This window comes from Dendroctonus ponderosae, unplaced genomic scaffold, assembly GCF_020466585.1.
Source record: "Dendroctonus ponderosae isolate FM_Combo_2020 unplaced genomic scaffold, Dpon_F_20191213v2 Dpon_F_20191213_6, whole genome shotgun sequence".
NCBI lineage: Eukaryota > Metazoa > Arthropoda > Insecta > Coleoptera > Curculionidae > Dendroctonus > Dendroctonus ponderosae.
This window is the reverse complement of record NW_026018814.1, coordinates 4,234,079-4,252,805: the sequence shown is the minus strand read 5'-3', so window position 1 is coordinate 4,252,805 and position 18,727 is coordinate 4,234,079. Positions and strand designations below refer to the sequence as shown.

The following is an 18,727-nucleotide window of genomic DNA, read 5'->3' as shown; positions in this document are numbered from 1 at the left end:
TTAAACATGTTGCATTGCTTACTAACCAATGATGATTTTCCAAGCTCGTTAGGAATGAACACTTACCTGAAAAAGAAAAACACTATTAGTAACAGATTAACATTCGAAGATTATTTTGAAATTATTGCATTCGATTGCGAAAAATACAAGGATAAATTGAAGATGCAGGGTTTTCAAGACCCTTCATGAAGTACATACAGTATTGTTTAATTTAAGTTAGGTTTATTTTAATTAAGTTTCATTGGCTCAACATAATAAATTCTACATCTAAAACGTGGCAATAAYAATGTTTTTCTTGATCCCCTGGTGGAACGTACGTACTTTCGCCACTATTTTCGAGAGCGAAAGMATCACTTTTACCCATTACAAATTTTCTTCATCCAGTGTGAAAAGTAACAATTTTCTTTGGCGGCTAGTTTCCACCKAGTATCAAGAAAACAGTATACAGTTTGSGTTAGTGATGAAAATTGAAGGCCCACTACTACGTGCGTGACGCCCTCGGCTTTGTCTCGGGCGTCAACTTTAAGCAGTGGCGAAACTTCGACTTTCGTCTCKTGTACCGTAATATAYTGTTGTACCCTACTATAAAATTAATTTTTGCGTTAACTCTCAGATATTCCGTTCACTCCGTTTCAAATATTCTGGATTATGTCCAGTACTTCATTCTGTGACAATTCGAAGATGGAAGTAAGTGATCCTAAATATGATGTGAGTAGATTATTCGCACTTCCCAGTTATCGTGTTAATGGACCCAAAATGAACTCTTTGAGTTTTCCAACAGATTTTAAGTGTAAATATGATTCAAAAATGAATCCTATTAAAAAGTGTTCAATGTTTCCTAAATTGGACTAATCGTATGTACATTGATTGTATCTTGAGTTGATGTCAATTGGATAAGAGAATATGAAAAGAACCGAAAAAGCGATAATTTGATAAACTCAGAGTTTCCAACATTCTAGAACGATTTAAATCGGTTACCTTATTGTAGGTGTTAACCATATTTTCGAATTCCTTTTCTTTTTATTTTTTCCTTTCGTTTTATTTAGTTAGTTATTTATTACTATGTTAATTAAATTAGATTAAAACATTTGAAATTTTTATAAATCATGTGTAGGCTTACTGTATTTACTTGTCAAAATTGATACATACAATACGATTGTTCATGTAACTTTTCCTTGCTGCAAATCGATGTAAATACAGCCGACAATGTAATTATAAAACATTTCATTCTTTAGTAGTGGCAAATTTTGAAATTACTATTCCTTATATTTTTAGCATAATTAGTGTTCGTATTTTAATCACGACGATTCAAAAGAATGTTAACAATTGTGAAATAGAAAAAAACGTGTAATGTTCGTAATATACATTTTTTTACATGTGATGCCAGAACTTTTTTTAAACAACTTTTAACCCGTAACATGCCAACGTAAAACTGAAATATCTAGGATGAGTAAATGTAAAGTGCAAACGGATTGATCAGGTTGTCCTCAGTGCCTGAAATGTTGACTGATTTTCAGTTACAATTCTGCACTATTTTGTAGATATTTGAATCAAAATTTGTCGAAAAATCTAGTCAACGTTAGAAAACTCCATTTTCATTGTTGTTCGTCTTAGGCACATACTTTCTGGATTATCAGTTCTGTCGCAATGTAGTTTCCATAAGGCTTTTGAAGACTCGTCCAAAAAGAAGGAAAATGTTCTTAATCAAGTTGCAAATGACCCTTCGATTAGCATTCTCCAAATTGGTAGGGCCTGGATGCAACCTAATCTTCCGCTTGGTGGTGTTACATGAGCAACTTTATCCTTTTAGAAAAAGTTCAATCACCATCTACATGACCCGTTCTTCCAAGATAATGAATACGTCTTTGTTATCTGCAAGTCATTAGCTACATTTTAGATAAAAATTGTTCATACATAGCAGACCAGTTTATACAAGTCTGCTCTTTCCGATGCGTACAGCGTCAAAAACAACATGAAACCTCAATCATTTTCAAAAATTAGGGGTGGCACAAGTTCGGTTCCACCCCCAATTTTTTTTGTTATATTAATTGCCCGAATACAAAAACCTGTGCCTAAATGGCCTAAACGGTTTCAAGATTATTCTGGTCTTTAGGTAGTGTTTTAGTGTACGGATTGTCATGCAATAGCTTGCACATATGCACAGAAAAAACTAACGCACACGATTTACTTGGGATCTCCTGTAAATAATGTGGGCAAACCCTATACTTTGTTTCATATGAAAATGCAAATATTAACCCCTATACTACACCATACTGTATTACAGAATGCTATAATATAAAACACGTGATTCGTAAATCGTTTTAATAAAGTTCCAATTTGTGGCACTCGGAAAAACGCAAATGCATGATCGAGATTGGACATCTACATTTTTGAAACATTTCTTAAAGTACAACCTAGATAAAAAAATTCTATTTTTAAATATTTCACTGTCGAATTTCGTTATCCGTAAGTACATGTGTGGAACACAATTTAATTACAATTTGGGCATGATGCAAAGAAGAAGAGATGAAGATCGTCCAAATGCGAGGCAGACAAACCAATATGTTACAAGCGAAATAATCCAAGGCTTGCTTTTTTATGTTGCTGCACTCGGTATTCTGTTACTTGGGATATATGAAGCTATTGGATGTAAGTCAATTTTACTTAATAAGAAAACATTATTCTTCAAAATTATCTCACGAGACTTAGTTTTGTGTGTACTTTATAAACGTATTCTTCCATCAAAGATTTGAAAGGACCGCCAGCCCAATGCCAAACAGCCGAGTGCATTAAAGCAGCCAACTATATTATAAGTTACATTAACCAGACCGCCGATCCATGTGAAGATTTTTACAAATTTGCCTGTGGTAACTTCCACAAAAACAACATGGCAATGGAAACGAAAAATGTGCTTGATCAAATGGATGTCACCAAACGACAAACTTTGGATCAGCTATTGATTGGAGATTATATAGATGATTCCAAGTTCAGTGGTAACCTCCAGCTTGCCCGTAAGGTATGTATGACTCGTACCCATATAACATATAGCGAGACTAGTAAACGCATTCTAAAGTATCAATTTCAACTGGGTTGAATTTGAATGTTTTTTTTTAAGTTCTATAAGAAATGCACAAACATAACAGCAATTAACGAGGACAAAGATGAAACTTTTTTGGAAATAATGCTCAAAGTTGTTGGAGGTATTTGTAGAAAGCCATTGTGGCAGAACGTTGCAGTGAACGCCAGAAAAAATGGAATGAACTTCAATTTTTTCCTGAATGTTTCAGTTACACAGGCGCAGAACAAGTACATGTTACTGGTGAGGATGAAAAAGTGTGTTCAATTACCGGTGCTTTCCTTTATTGCCTTAACATTTATTTAGTGGCAAAACTTAAAATTTTGTGACGTTTAAAGTGGTAATTATACAGTCCCCATGAGTTATATGAGCAAATTTCGCAAAAAATTATTATTTGCACTTTTCCTGAATTCACAGCAGTTCTTGAGATGCCGAAATGTGTGTAGACGTAGATGCCAAAGTAGAGCAAATTATATCATTTTTGCAACCAGTTTAATTTTGGACACCTTGTATAAAACGACTCGGACAAAACCGAATATTGTGTTCAAAATTTGCATTAAATACTAATAAAATTTTAACTACTCTTTAATTGCGAGTGGACAAACTCTATTATTTCTAAACGTTCTCATAATGATGTAGCATATAAAAAATCATGCTGGGGATCAAAAGACATCTTAAAATTACACATGTTTATGCATTATTTGGCCGATACATTGGCATAATAAGCATAATTAACTAAGTAAGTTTGTTTGATAAACTAGCAATAGAAAACATTATGAACCAAAAACTAAACCAAGAATATGCATTAATGCGCTTGAATGTATTTTAACATTTAGATTGCACCTCCTTCCATTAAACATGATTGGTTTGATCTTCTATCGCGGTACAACAATATCGAGCATATTAAAAAAATTGCCCAACACTGGATCAGCGACGATATTGCGGAATGGTTTTTGGCAGATCCTGAGAAAATTCTTGATTTTGCGATGCAGTTTCATCAGGTAAGCATGCACAGTGTTTTGGTTTAAATAGATTTTACGGAATTTCTGTTTTTCGTAGATTTTAATAAAATCTAACCAGCAAATCGCACATATTCAACAAAATATACAATCAATTTTGCAACTGAATCATCAAAACAAATACTTTGAAAATTGGTTGGATTTCCTTCAAAAGTTGACTGGTATACAAAGTTTAAAGGAGTCTGATACGGTTTTGTACCTAATAGGTGATACAAGTGGTACATACGATTACCTGTCGAGCTTGAACTCTTTGTTAGAAAACACACATTGGACGTAAGCAGTTAAAATCTCATATTATTAAATGTTTTCCTCTAATTTACTTTAAGGCTAATCATTAGTTTAAAAAGCAATGTTTCGGCTTTAAATTGTCGGAAAAAAACTTTCCTTTCTAAAACTTCTACTTTTCTCCACTACCTGAAAATTCCGAAATACTGCTTTAAAGACTAGGATCATCTGCTATCACTTAATTACGTAAAACATAAAAGTCACATATGCTCTAAAGTTGACTTAAATATTTCTAAATAGTATGAAAGCCCTACTAAATTGAAAACTTGAAGAATATGATGTATTTGCGGAGGCATTTTGCAAATGTAATTTCCATTGCAATTTCATAACATTTAAATGCATAAAATGTGCAGCTAAAACTTGGATTGAAAAAATAATTTTTCACATGCCTATAGAAATATAAAACTCCTTAAACAACAAAAGGATTTTCATTACATTTGTTAAAACATAGTTGTTTTACATTTTCACAATTTTAGTGTAAAATAAGGCCTCTTAGTGATGAACTTTATACAATTATACCCAGAAAAAAATTAAATTTTTGTGTTTAGTAAGCAGCTTGAACAACCGAAAAGCTCTGAATAAAAGCACCAACATACATGCGTACTCAATTTTAATATTTCAGTGAATATTTAATTTTGTTTGCAGCGTTTGGATAAATTACTTCATTTTATTGAATACTGTAGAAAATTGTAATTTTTTATCTACGACCCTTCAAGATATTTGCCGTAATATGATGCCAGATCGGAGTGTTGATACGAGGAAAAACTACTGCAAAAGTATGGCTCAAACGTTGTAAGTCATTTTTAAAAACCACACTCATTTTATTCAAATATATAGTGGCATTCCTCCGAAAGGTTTCCAGGCGAACAGGAGAATGAATACCTTAATAATCTAATAAACACAGAGAAACAAAGCCATGTTAAAGAAATTATGGACAATTTAAAGTCTACATTAGAAACTAGTGCTAGTAATTTTGAATTTATGAATTGGATCTCCAGACAAGAAATCGTGAGTCGAGTGAAACCCATAAGCACAATTATCGAAACTAAAAGCACGTTATATAACAGTTGGCATCAGGAACAGTATGAGGAGGTTCGTTTATTATTTAACAAAATCTAATTAGCTAAATGTTAACATATACGGACTGTAATTCAAAACATGCGACACATTTTTAGGAAACCTCGTCAAACACTCTGATAGAAATGTATTTTAACATCAGAAAAGTGCAGATAATTTCTAATTTTAACTTCACTCGACAGCAACTCATCCAGACATATCTAGATGATAATAAAATGCCGAGCATGGAGACCAACATACATTTTATACCAAATCAGAGCCACATATGTAAGTTACTATGTGAAATATTTAGGAAAACATACATACATCGCCTTTGCTTCAAAGCGACTCGCTCATTAGAAGATATTTTATTCGGGAAGTTTGGAGCTTAAAACAGGTCTATTTATATATAAAGAAGATATTCAAAACAACATTTGATCTAGTTTTCACAAATCCTTCGCATAGGAAGAATTTGAAATGGCAGCACTTATCAAGTGATATCTGCTGTATTCCGAAAAAAACTAAAATCGTTGTAAAAACGTAAATTTTAAGCGAATTGAAATATATAAAACTATTGCTTAAAAAAGCCTCTTAGCACATTTAGCCTGTTTTGTGATTTATTCAGGTAGGAATATCAGATGCAAATACAATTCTACAAACGCAAGAACCATCAGCTCCGTAAATCCGTGTAAAGCATTTATTCCAATAATCACAATCTTTACTGTTATTGATGTTCAATGTAGTGCGTACGAACCCTCTTTGGTACTTCCATTTCAGTTGCTCGGAAACATTCGAAAAATTCAGTCTTTTAAGTGGTTTTTTAATTACCACGTGATTTATACGAATTTATGTTTGAATGTCTTTGGTCATTCTTTCTGTTCTGGCTAATTTATTGAATTCATGATTTTTTAGATGTGCTAGCACCAATTCTGCAGTATCCGATCTACGATAGGAACTGGCCGCAATATCTGAATTATGGTGCATTGGGAACTATGATAGCTCATAAGTTAATTCAAGCAGTTTTATATCCAGACATTATCTTCGATGATAAGCGACTTATGAAATCCGGATTGCAACCTGATATCATAAAACATTTACTAAATTTTAAAAATTGTATATATAACGACTATACGCGTCATTTTAGTACAGATGACATGCCCAAGGTAATTACTAGTATTATTAATTTCCTCGGATATCTTGAAACTTTCTATAAATATCCTCCTTCAACACCTCTGTTACGCTTGTTAGGGCTGAGCGTAATGGTTTTTATTAATTATCTGCCCCATACAGTTTATTTTATTTTCTTCTTACTTTCGCTATTGGCTTTACATTTCAATATAGGTTCGAACACCCGTTATTTTTTAGGAAATTGTGTTATTCTGTCTTGAGGAATCGTATGCAGATTTTGCTAGTATAAATACAGCATACAAAGCATATAAACATTGGGTCCAAGAACATGGTTCTGAAGACACACTTCCAGGTAAAAGATATACGTTTTTGTAGAACATTTTAGAAGCTCGTGAAGAAATTCATCAGTTTTTGAATGGATCTTGTTGTTTACTGTTTACAGAGCTACTCATATGCCATCCGGCCCATTCACAATGCTGCTCTATATCAATCAAAATATTTTTTTAATGCTTTATAGAGCGTTCAAAACGTTTTAGCGGTTGAACCTACAGTATCTGTATAAAACATGATGTAAAAAGACACTGTAGTTGAACCAACAGATCTTCCATGTATATGTAATTTTTTATCAACTTTCTCCTTTTTCAGGCTTAGCCTACACTGCGAATCAATTATTCTGGATCATGTCCAGCATCCACTTATGCTATGAACCAACATTCGATCATCCTGGGAAAACGCTACAATATTCGAAATTCCATGAAGCGTACAAAAATGGCATTCCTAGTTATCGGATTAATGGCCCACGAAAACACTCGTCTGATTTTGCTGAGGATTTTAATTGCAAATGTCACACAAAAATGGATCATTTAGACAAATGTATAACATTCGCTTAATTCCTTAACAGTTAAATTTTAATTGTAAGGCATTATGCGGTTATCAAAACTACAATTTTTTTGAATCTGCATTATACGTGTAATATGTGGTTAGCTTGTAGTTTCGTTAAATGTATTGTGAACTATTTTATAAATTAATGTGGCAATTAAATTATCTGTTGCCATAAAATAATTATCAGCATTTTATTACATTTTTGCAAAAATAAAGCGTATTATTTTTACCTTTACTCATTATTATTACTATTCAGTCGGTTAACCATTGAGGATATACATTTTTTTACATAACGCACCCAAAAGAGAATGGAAAATAAATCATACTACATTTATGAACATTTTCTAGTGCTGTTGATATTTTCATTTTTAATGATTCATAAAAATTTTGATGCATTCGCATTATATTTCGATAAACAAACTAAGAAAAATAATACTTTTGAGTTACTTTGTTAATCAACTTTCCAAATTTGATTTTTTCAGAAATTGTTACCGAACCGTTAAGCTCAATAATTTAGAAAGTTACTTACGAAGTTGCTTTTTGTCTGCAGTACCTGAAGTTGAAAATTGTTCAAAATTGAGTGTTTTTTAATTCTGGAACAACTCGTAAACTTTTGTTCAAGAAGTAGACAGATCAGGAGCTTCAAAACAAAAGTTCAATTATTTCTTCTGAATAAACAAACAAATGGTATAATCGAATAGAAAGTGACAAAAAATACAATGTATGAGATATTTCATATAAAGATGAATACTTTTATTGGAACTATTTCGAATATTGGAAACTTGTTCATTTTTTCATTTACACTTACTGGCCTACAACAATTTATTCCCCACATGCCAAAAGAGAAAACCATTGCTTCATGTCCAATCATAGAAATAATATAAAAAAAACAAAACAATTATCTTTTCTAATTCTAAAAATACTATTAGTCAGATCAATGTTTTTACATCAATCAATCAGTACTCAATTATCAAATATTTTAGTGCTCTCATTTTCCATATGAGACCTACGACATACAATAACCTACGAAAAGGAGGAACATGAAACACTTCTTGAAGCATTCGGATTATCATGCAAAGAAAATTTTGCAAACTTATTTCGCATCATGTAATTAGTGTTTTAAATGCCAATATTTTATACATCATTATTATTACACTTTACGAGTACAACACTTGATTCTTAATCTTATTGTTAAAGTTCTAATTTTTAGCATATGAAATAACTCAAATAATGGTCTTGATCGAAAAAATACATTTTCAACATTTCTTGCAACCTTAAATAAATGTCAATGTTTTTTATTTGGTTCCAGTTTTCAATATTTTACTGTCGAATTTCGATATTCTAGTGAGTAGGTACATCTGTTGATTGTGAAGTACAATTTAATCGAAACTTCGATATGGAGCAAATGGAAATGCAGGAAGAGAGTCCAATCAGGCGACGATCAACCTGGTCACATTGGGTAACCAAGCAAAAGCTCAAAAAGTTCGCATTTAATCTGTTTGTCGCCGCTCTTGTATATTTCGTTTGTAGAATGACAATACTCAAAGGTAAGTGATAGTCTCAATCGAAAAAAATTATACGTATATTTTCGAGAGCAAACTTCAAAAAACCTTCAACCAAACCTTCAAAAAAGGTAGTTTAGAAGACTTATTTTAAATATTCAGACTTTTACGCCTAGTTTTTATTTAAAAAAAATTGAGAAATTAAAATTTTCTATAAAAGGTGATGTCGAAAAACCAGCTCAATGCCAAACGGTGGAGTGCATTCAAGCAGCAAACCATATTTTAAGCTACATTAACCAGACCGCCGATCCATGTGACGATTTTTACAAATTTACCTGCGGCAAATTTCATGAAGGGAACATTGCAATGGAAAAGAAAACCTTCCTTGATGAAATGGACGAAAACATACAAAAAATCCAGGATCAACTGTTGACATCAGTTAATATAGACGACAGCAAGTTTAATACTAATCTTCAGGTTGCGCGAAGCGTAAGTATAACTTGCAGCTATTGCATATGAATATCTGCATCTCAAAAAATACGTTGAGTTCGAAAATAAACTCAGATTAATGAACGAACTTCAAGTGGTTGACTTTTTTGTAGTTCTATAAAGTATGCATAAACAAGGCAGCTGTAAATCAGGATAAAGATCGCACTTATGTGGACACAATGCTGAAACTTGTTAGCGATGCTGGCGACAAGCCATTGTGGCAAAATGTTACACTCAACGCCAGAAAATATGGAATAGACTACGATTTTTTCTTGAATGTCTCAGTTGCATGGATTCCGAAGACCCATTTGTTAATGGTGAGGTTATAAAAGAGTGTCCAACGGTGTCACCTTTTCTGTTTTGACCGCCTGTTGCAAGAAGCCACAGATTATTGGCTTTTAAAACTTTTTTGGGCCGATTTTGGTCCCGTTGGATAAACTGATGATTCACCACTTTTATAACAATTTTTTTTCAGTATTTTGCATAACACTACAAATGGCGCCCAATTTAAAACTGTCTTTCTTATTTAATATTCAATTTTTATAACATGCATCTTCATTTTTTATCTAGTACTCTGAAACAATCATGTTATAGCTTTCTTTGTTAATATAATACATGGTAAATGTATAATATAAATGTGCTCAAAAAAATGGCTCATATTTCTTGCATGCATTCACGTGAGCCCCAAAAAACCTTTGAAACTCCATGGTTGTACATGGTGTTTCCGTATATTTTAGTACCCAACTGCAGCGGTTATTTGAAAAGTTGTCAAACAATAGTTGAAATGAAGATTTTATGTTGTTTTCGATCAAAACTTTTTGGAAATCTATTTTGGACAAGTCTCCAATTTTGTACTTTTTTACAAGTTTAAAATTTCAATCCGAAAAAATCACGATTGATGGATACGTAACAATGTACAGAGCAGGGTGTTCCATTACAAAAAATTTGCAAACTGTTACATCTATTGAAACACATTTTCTAATCGATTGAAACTCGTGGTACTAAAGTAAAAATATAAAACTTTAATTTCAACAACTTTCTTATACCTTTTCAAATATAAACGGAGAAACCCTGTACAATTTAAGTGACTTATTGCAACATGGAACATTGACGTGCTTTAACATCTAGATTGCACCTCCCTATATAAGTCCTCACTGGTTTAAAATGTTATGGCAATCCAATAATACCGAGTATATTAAAAAAGTTGCTCAATACTGGATGAGCGACTATATTCCGCAATGGTTTTTGGCAGATCCAGACAAAATTGTTGATTTTGCTAACCAGTTTCAAAAGGTAGCCATACACAGTGTTGTATTTAAAATAAGTTTTGGTTGAATATTCACTTTTTTAGATAGTATTGGAATCTACGCCGGTTGCATCAAATGTGAGACAAAAGATACGACCAATTTCGGAACTTAAGCAAACCGATTACTTTAATAGGGATTGGTTGGTTTTCCTTCGAGAATTGACTGGTATAGAAAGTTTTGAAGATTCCGATGAGGTTCTATACCTCATAGATAATGGTAACACCGATAATTACCTGAGCAAATTGCACGATTTGATGGAAAGAACACATTGGAGGTAAGTAGTTAAAATTATATGAAAATATTATGAAATACTTTACTCTCGTTTGTTTTATGCTTCTAAATTCTTGATAGTATAAGAAATCAATTTGTTTTCCAAAAAATTGAAAAACACTGTGTCCGAGGAGTTTATTAAAAATGGAAAGTCTCTATCTGGATATTAGCATACATTTAGTGATCCCTCTTCTCATATCTTCATTTTGAATGTTTCGGATGATTTGGAGAATGTAAATAGCATTATTGTCGCTTTATGTCATTATTCGCAGTTTATTCCCATTTTCAAACCAAAAAATGGCGATACAAAAAAACAGCAAAAATTTCAAATTTGGAAATTATTAGTAAATAGTTGAATCGTTTATGACCAGCCAAACCACTCGGAGCAAAAACGCGCAAATACAAAGCAAATTTTTCTTGCAGTGTCTGGGCGAATTACATGATTATAATGAACACTGCACAACTATCAGGTTTATTATCCAGCCCCGTTCAACATATTTTCGAAGAGTTGATACCAAATTTCGTTGAAACGGCAAAAACAGAGTCCTGCAAAGATTTAACGCAGATAATGTAAGTCAATTTTTAAAATTTTCCTTATATTTCATTCAAATAAAGACAATATGTAGGTTTCCAGGAGCACAAGAGACAGAATACATTAAAATGTTAATGAACACAAAGAAGCAAAAACATGTTCAAGCAATAATGGACAAATTAAAATTGGTAATGGTAAATAGCATAAAAGATATTTTGTCAGTTAATCATAGCTCCACGGACGTAGTCCTGGATGAATTGAGAAACATCGCATCAGTTATTGGATCTGATAGCAATTTACATAACTCATCGGATCATGCACAGAATGGGGCCCAGTATGGAAAGGTTGGTTTGGAGCTAATGAGCAATTATTTATATTAAAGCATTAACATACTGTGTTTTTCATAAAATATGTTTACAGGAGATCGTGTCAAACAGCCTAATCGATATGTATTTCAAGATAAAAAAAGTAGAGATAAGCTATTTTTTTAATTACACTCAAATGGAAAATCAAGCTGATGTAAGAAATCCGATAATGAGTATAAGCATGTATTACGTTCGAGAAGAGAACACCATATGTAAGTTACATCTTGAACTTGAAAATGTTTTGCCCCATCAGCAAAGCCGCAAAAACAGCAAAAAAAACGACCAGTAATCCAGATGAAGGTTCGCAAATTGAAACTGTCGAAGAACCAGATAATAATTATATGAATTCGTTGGCGCATTTCAAGTAAATTTATTTGATAAATTGCACAATATTCACTTTTGTGAAAAATATTCAAATACGTTGTTCGTTTCGTCGTGTTTTTGCTTGATAATTTGTTTTAATTGAAAGGCAAAATAACACAAGTGCTTTCTTGTTTAGAAATGTAAACAAATTATTTTATTTCTTCAATAGTAGTTAAGTTTTTACATAAACTAATTAACTTTATAAGTACATAATTTTCCATTGTTAGAAAACTTTGATGATTGATTTCTCTAAATAAACCTTTTGTAACTTAGCCTAAGTTACAAAACGTAGGTTTTTTATTTGATTTTTCAATATGAAAAGTTTATGGATTTTTATCATTTTCATCATCCTCCTTCATTGATTTGGTGATTTTTAGACGTGCCAGCACCAGTTCTACAGCGTCCGATCTACGATACTAACTGGCCACAATATTTAAATTATGGTGCATTGGGAGCTATGATAGGACATGAACTGATGCATGCTTTGCTTACTACATATATCGCTTTAGACGTTGATCCGAATAATCAAACCGGATATACAATAGGAGAAGAGACGGAGGAGTTTGGATCCTGCGAATATGACAAATATTTAGAATACCTTACTGAACGTTACTTTCCCACGGTAATTATTTGTGCTCTATTTAAATACGTAGAATCATTTTGGGCGCTTTCCACGGATTTCTGCAAATATTTTGTCAGTTTTCGACTTTGTTATCACAATTACAAGACTTTTTAGCGCCAATTGTAATGATATTTAAGCACTATTATCTTCAATTCAGTTGAGTTTCAGATATAAATATTATCTCCTTAAACTCATCACATAGGTGTATGAATTAAATATGATGTTAAATAACTCAAATTATTCTCTCAGTCCACTGAACAGTAGAATTATTTGATTAAAAAAACATGTTTCGGCATTTGATTTAAGCAAATTTAGAACCAAATAATAGGGAAGATTATCCGTTAAGAAAATTTAGACACTCCTCAAATTTCACTTGAGAAGACTCTCCATTAAAGTGAAGGAAAACTCAATTTATTGTCGAACAAATAAATGTCATTTATTTCAGAACATTACGGCTGATACTTTGCACGAATCTATGGCGGATTTTGGTGGTCAAAATTTAGCATACAAAAGTTATCAGAGTTGGGTGAAAGAACATGGACTTGAACCGGAACTGCCTGGTAAAATATATTATAAGTTTAAGAATCATTTATCAGTCGTTGCATTTGGCAATTTATCATATAAGCCATTTTAAAACTTCTAAGAAAAATAAGGCTTTCTTCATCTTTCAACAGCGACTAAATAGTTCAAATTTACTTTTGATTTGCCAATTTGGTATAAACGCAATTATTTTCCAGGTGTAAACTACACTGCAAATCAAATATTCTGGATCATGTCCAGCATCCATTTATGTCATGACGCAAACTTAGAACATCCTGACAAAATGCAAGAATATCTAACATCTGAGATCGCATACTATTATCCTGTTCCAAGTTACCGGGTTAATGGTCCAAAAGTAAATTCGCCATCATTTGCTAAAGATTTTAGCTGCCAGAGGAATGCAAAAATGAATCCGAATAATAAATGTACGTCCATTGTTTAAGTACAAATATGTGTCAAATTCATTTAGAGTAAAACATTAAGTAATTCTTAGAAATCGGGATTTTTAAGAATCTACATTATACGCTTTATATAAAGTTTATTTTCGTTCAGTGATTTGTGAAATATTTTATATCCTTATGTGACAGTCAGAATATTTGTGTCTAAGTAAATTTTGTACACATTTTATTACATATTTAGTAAATTAAGATGTGGTTTTTTTATCTTCGTTTCACTACATGTTATCCAGTCGATCAATCCTCTCAGCAAAGATGCAATTTTTCTAATCCTAAGGCTCCATAAATCATCCAAGCCTCAACGGGAGCATTCACATTTTCATTTTTAATTGCAACGATCTTGCTGGGTTCTAATCATAATTGTTCTTCGATAACCAAACAACAAAAACAGCACTTTTCTGTTGACTTCTGCCCTCAAGTTTCTGAGCTGGACTTGCCACTGAGCAGTTAGTCGTCTTAAAGATTATTTATGCTTGGAGTGTGCAATACACTGGAAAAAGTTACTAACTTGAAGGAACTCTTGTATTATTAGTGTCTATTGCAGAAAAACCTGTGAACTAGCTGCTAGATACCATCTACTTCCGTAAATCTTAACTAATACGATATTAAAATGGCTAAAGTTCGTTCGTTAACGAAATTTCACAAAAAACTGTGCATCGTGGAACAAACTCCCCATCATTTTCAAGCAAAAACGTAAACGAGCTGCTTCAGATGTAAAATTTTATACGGGTGGTATTTACATATTTTTTTTAGACTTGCCTATTTCTCAGAGCAATATTTTCTCAGTATTTCTTTCAGGTATGATACATTTTTTCGGACATTCTAAAATTACACCACCAAGGAATTCAATTGCAGATATTAAATAAAGGACTTTCAAACCGCACAAGAACTCGTCCTTTTCATGATTGCCTTTCCGATGTAATGATAATTTCTTATCTAATGTTTCGGTGGAAACTCGGATATTTCTTCGGTAAAAGGCTCATTAGGCGTCGGTCTGCAAGGCCTTAGTTATTAAGCTACAGGTTGTCATTAATTTTTAGTTTTTCTAAGTTATTTTTGAATTAAGGGATACCGGGGCTGGTTGCTGCAGGGGTACAGTTGAGAGAGAACAGTAAAATTTTGCGACACGTTTTCCACTGCTGAACTAGTGTTTTCACATGAGCGACTAGGATGGTGTCGTCAGCGTATGATGATGATAACGGTGATGAAGAATAAAGCGACTTTGTCGTTGTTTTATAGCTTCAATTGTCTGTCTTCGAGTAGTTGCTTAATAAAAATAATTAAGTATTCTGGAGTACTGAGCTACACAATAGCTTGTAGAGTAAACCCTTGGACCAAACGCTCTAAAAAGCCTTACTTAAGCCTAAAACAAGCCAGGCAATTTTTCGTCCGATGACATTTGCGCGTTATATGTTGTTAGTAAGAACAAATACTGGGCGTATGCTGCAGTTTTTAGTCTTGAAGCTGAACTGGAAATTAATTAGCCAGACTGAACACCATCAAATTATTTGAACCATAACTACAGGGTCGATATTTTTAGTTTTAATTGTAAAAGTATGGATGAGTTTGCATTATCTTGGATAATGAAGAAAACAAAGAACTTCAGATTTGGCTTCATAAATTTTCAAAGGAAGTGGTATATTATACCTATAATAGGAAGTGAATTAACTGCAAAATGAAAAACTTAAAAAGTTTGAAGTATTTTATTGCTTTCTGCATATTTCAGGGCTGTCTATTATATGAATGTTCAGGAGTTGATCTAGTAAAAGAAACAATCTGTGTATTCACATATATTATTTTTAACAAACTGCCAATTATACAAATCCTATAGTCAATTAATATAAGAAGATTAGCCGCTTACATTTACTAATAGGCATTAAATCAAATCCGCGTTTAGCGCCTTGAAGTAAAACCGAGCCAAAAACTCTTTAAAAATTGTCTATCTGAAATACATTTATTTCTGTCTGAAAAGCACATTTTTGGCATGATATACATGTATGTGGTAGCATTTGGTAAAAACCAAAGAGATGGTAGGTATTAAAAATATTTCGTTGACAATAATGTTTTATTCGTATACGCGACTTTTTTCTAAATTTGTGGAATGTTGCAGCTCTATAGCTCAATAAGCCACTGTTCGGCCAGCTAATACATTCTGAGGTTGATGGTGGACAAATTAACATTGCTAATAAGTTAGTATAGAAACAATGGATCAGGCCAGAAGAGATGCAGCATCTATATATCCGGTTGTCTTCGTTTTAGTACTTGCACTTGTCCCGATTTGTACTTACATATATCTTGAGTTTGGAAGCAATATAAATGATGGTAAGTTGAAATTGATGGCAAGAAATCTGACATCTATTGAAAATAATATAAGTTTGTGCAATACTGTCCACTCTCTTCTTTTTAAAACTTTGCGTTAAAAAAACCCATCATGTATTTTAACGGTATTTTCTTCGTAAGAATTTCCAAGTTGAAACTAGAATAAAATGCTGGTTTATTGCCTCTACTTATTTATCTTTCTGACCTAAATCATGGTGATTGTAATAAATAGGGCTGATGCTGCAGTTTTTCTCATAAATCTCTTCAACTATACATTGTATTGTATAGTTACAATTTTTACATAAAATTTCTTATTTTGATTTAAAGAAGTCTTATAAATAATTTCATATCTTGTTTGTATGTAGATACTAAAGGCGAGAATATTTATCAAATGTACCAACAGGAACGAATTGATAAAAACCTAATTATTTTATGACCGATTCATGATATTGACAATTATATTTGAAAATAAATTTTTAGAGCCCGCTCCATCATATTGCGAAAGTGCATTATGCTACGAAACATTCAGGCACTTGACCGACACCATTGATCCTAAAAATGAGCCTTGCAACGATTGGTACTCATATATTTGTGGGAAGTTGCAAAGGACAGTCACCCACAAGAGTAATCTTATCATGAATCTGGAAACTTCAATTGAGGAGAAGCTAAAAGAATTGGTGACAACTAAAGAGTTTCAAGGAAAAAATCGAGATCAAGTTGATAACTTATGGTACATGAGGAAAGTACGTTTTTGCATTTCCACTTTCGTATCTTTTGTGCCTTCTACTGCTATCATTTAGTCATACTAACGGTTGTTTTCTGGTTCTGATTTAATAAGAGAGTTCCAAGTCGGTAACTATTCCTATTTCAGTTTTACCAGTCCTGTGTAGAATCGGATGTTGCTTCGTTAACCCCACCAAAAAACAAATACATGTGGATGAGACACGAAAAGAAGTTTCGCAGTGATATAATCCAGATTACCCAGGGTTGGCCCGTCTATAAGATCACCGAAGAACTGAGTGTCTGGAAGCAGTTGATGAAGTACATGGTGGACGCCAAATCAAAAGGATACTATTATGAACTCTTCTTGGAAGTGCGTGCACAGACAGACAATCAAACTGGGGAGGCTTCGGTCACAGTATGCCACTTTTCAAATTGTCTTTTCTATTATATTTGCTGGAATATTAGTTGTTTTTAATTGTTTGCGTTTGTCACTTTTTCAGATCTCCTATCCATCTTGGGACATGTTTCGGAAACACGACTCATTCTGGTCGAATCATCACAATGTCCATAGGATACTTTCCAGTTTCGATGAAAATCCTACATTTGAAGCGTACCTAGTATCGGACTTCAGGAGGGATCTATCCAAAGTAATTCTTAATTAATTGCAGAACACACCTCGTAATTAAATGTCCTGATTTTGCAGATTATCGAGAGACAAATGTATCGAGTCGCTCAGATGAAAAATCGTGGTCGGAAAACCTCGATCCATCACATGGTGCGAGGAAATCGATTTATCCCATTGTCAGATTGGATGCTTTTATTAATACAAATTACAAATTATACAAAGCTGAGTCCTGAAACTACAATTGAGTATAATTTATATAAAAACGGCTTCTTCGAAGACTTGGGCGAATTATGGAGGAAATATGGCTCAAGGTACAGACGTCGAGCGTACTGGTCGATCCGAAATTAGACTGCATAAATTAACTATCAACTGCGATCATTTCATTTACATGGTGCAGAACGTTAACTGTTTTGATGCCGTAATTCTTCTGCTTTTTATAAAAAAAATATATTATCGCTTCCCATATTATGGTCTGCGTTTATCCAAGTTTAATTGGCTTGGTTGAAACGTTTTTGCTTTGTTTTCGCGTATGACGTTGTTTTAGAGTTAATTTCGAAATTAGATGGCATGCATCTTATCCATTTTGAAGCGCATCCACAATTTAGCTCCTCTGCAATTGCATCAAAATGGACAAGACAGACGCAAAGATAATTTTGAAATTAACTCGAAACCGGTCACAAATACGACAATGCCGCAACAAGCAAAAACGTTTTTGAAATGATTAGAAAATTCAAATCTTGTGGAATACAGTACCAGTGGCGCACACCATGATAAGTTGCAATGCTTTCGCAATTGACCTAACTTTATCATGGGCTCTAAGAGAAACACTGAGAAAAACATTAAACATTTGACTCTCTGAAGCGATTAGGGACTTTATATGAACGTTGTGTTCTTTCGATCGTAGAGTATGCAACCGAATTTCGAATCATCGTGTATAAGAAAAAATAAAATGTGAATCATTCCAGAATCTGGGGGGCATATATTGCAATCGAACTATATCTGCGTGACTGTGACCTCATGCACATGAGTAATCGCATCTTCTGCAACATACACGATGAATACCGAAAAACGTGCGACGATGACTGCAAAAATCGCTGCTACAAACAAGCCAGAGAATAGTAAGTCTTTAATCAGAATATTTGGATTACTTAGAGGTTGTTGTTCAGATC

The 18,727-nt window shown here is 33.0% G+C and overlaps 4 protein-coding genes across 8 annotated transcripts in view; 3 read left to right on the top strand and 1 right to left on the bottom strand.

Moving 5' to 3' along the window:
- Positions 1 to 18,727, bottom strand: part of LOC109536006 (protein prickle) — a 244,034-nt gene that overhangs the window by 36,666 nt on the left and 188,641 nt on the right. The gene's annotated exons all lie outside the window — the stretch shown is intronic.
- LOC125504931 (neprilysin-2-like) lies at positions 6,005 to 7,626 on the top strand. Of its 2 annotated transcripts, none has more exons than XM_048667674.1 (4): positions 6,005 to 6,061; positions 6,349 to 6,599; positions 6,802 to 6,916; positions 7,210 to 7,626. In XM_048667674.1, exons 2-4 carry the CDS (start codon positions 6,429 to 6,431, stop codon positions 7,452 to 7,454), a joined length of 531 nt encoding a protein of 176 aa, XP_048523631.1. In that variant the 5' UTR covers positions 6,005 to 6,061; positions 6,349 to 6,428; the 3' UTR covers positions 7,455 to 7,626. The 2 variants fall into 2 exon arrangements, with proteins under 2 accessions (XP_048523631.1, XP_048523632.1); XM_048667675.1 differs by lacking the exon at positions 6,005 to 6,061 and adding an exon at positions 6,126 to 6,198.
- Positions 8,754 to 14,083, top strand: LOC109535998 (membrane metallo-endopeptidase-like 1). Its single transcript, XM_019902060.2, has 11 exons — positions 8,754 to 8,993; positions 9,169 to 9,437; positions 9,551 to 9,754; positions 10,566 to 10,730; positions 10,789 to 11,018; positions 11,438 to 11,584; positions 11,641 to 11,890; positions 11,967 to 12,123; positions 12,652 to 12,896; positions 13,342 to 13,456; positions 13,634 to 14,083. Exons 1-11 carry the CDS (start codon positions 8,843 to 8,845, stop codon positions 13,876 to 13,878), a joined length of 2,178 nt encoding a protein of 725 aa, XP_019757619.2. The 5' UTR covers positions 8,754 to 8,842; the 3' UTR covers positions 13,879 to 14,083.
- LOC109536009 overlaps positions 16,002 to 18,727 on the top strand; it is an 8,275-nt gene continuing 5,549 nt past the window's right edge. Inside the window, exons 1-6 of the mRNA XM_019902074.2 lie at positions 16,002 to 16,213; positions 16,691 to 16,953; positions 17,082 to 17,348; positions 17,434 to 17,580; positions 17,637 to 17,869; positions 18,524 to 18,676. Coding sequence (XP_019757633.2) covers positions 16,096 to 16,213; positions 16,691 to 16,953; positions 17,082 to 17,348; positions 17,434 to 17,580; positions 17,637 to 17,869; positions 18,524 to 18,676 — 1,181 coding nt within the window. The 5' untranslated portion in view covers positions 16,002 to 16,095. The remainder of the gene's footprint in view (positions 16,214 to 16,690; positions 16,954 to 17,081; positions 17,349 to 17,433; positions 17,581 to 17,636; positions 17,870 to 18,523; positions 18,677 to 18,727) is intronic.

Bases quoted from the DNA above. Each gene is read 5' to 3' on its own strand.
- LOC125504931 (XM_048667674.1), top strand. From the start codon at position 6,429: ATGATAGCTCATAAGTTAATTCAAGCAGTTTTATATCCAGACATTATC. The intron at 6,600-6,801 runs GTAATTACTAGT...GTTATTTTTTAG, and splicing joins GTACAGATGACATGCCCAAG to GAAATTGTGTTATTCTGTCT. The intron at 6,917-7,209 runs GTAAAAGATATA...CTCCTTTTTCAG, and splicing joins TTCTGAAGACACACTTCCAG to GCTTAGCCTACACTGCGAAT.
- LOC109535998 (XM_019902060.2), top strand. From the start codon at position 8,843: ATGGAGCAAATGGAAATGCAGGAAGAGAGTCCAATCAGGCGACGATCA. The intron at 8,994-9,168 runs GTAAGTGATAGT...TTTCTATAAAAG, and splicing joins TAGAATGACAATACTCAAAG to GTGATGTCGAAAAACCAGCT. The intron at 12,897-13,341 runs GTAATTATTTGT...CATTTATTTCAG, and splicing joins CTGAACGTTACTTTCCCACG to AACATTACGGCTGATACTTT.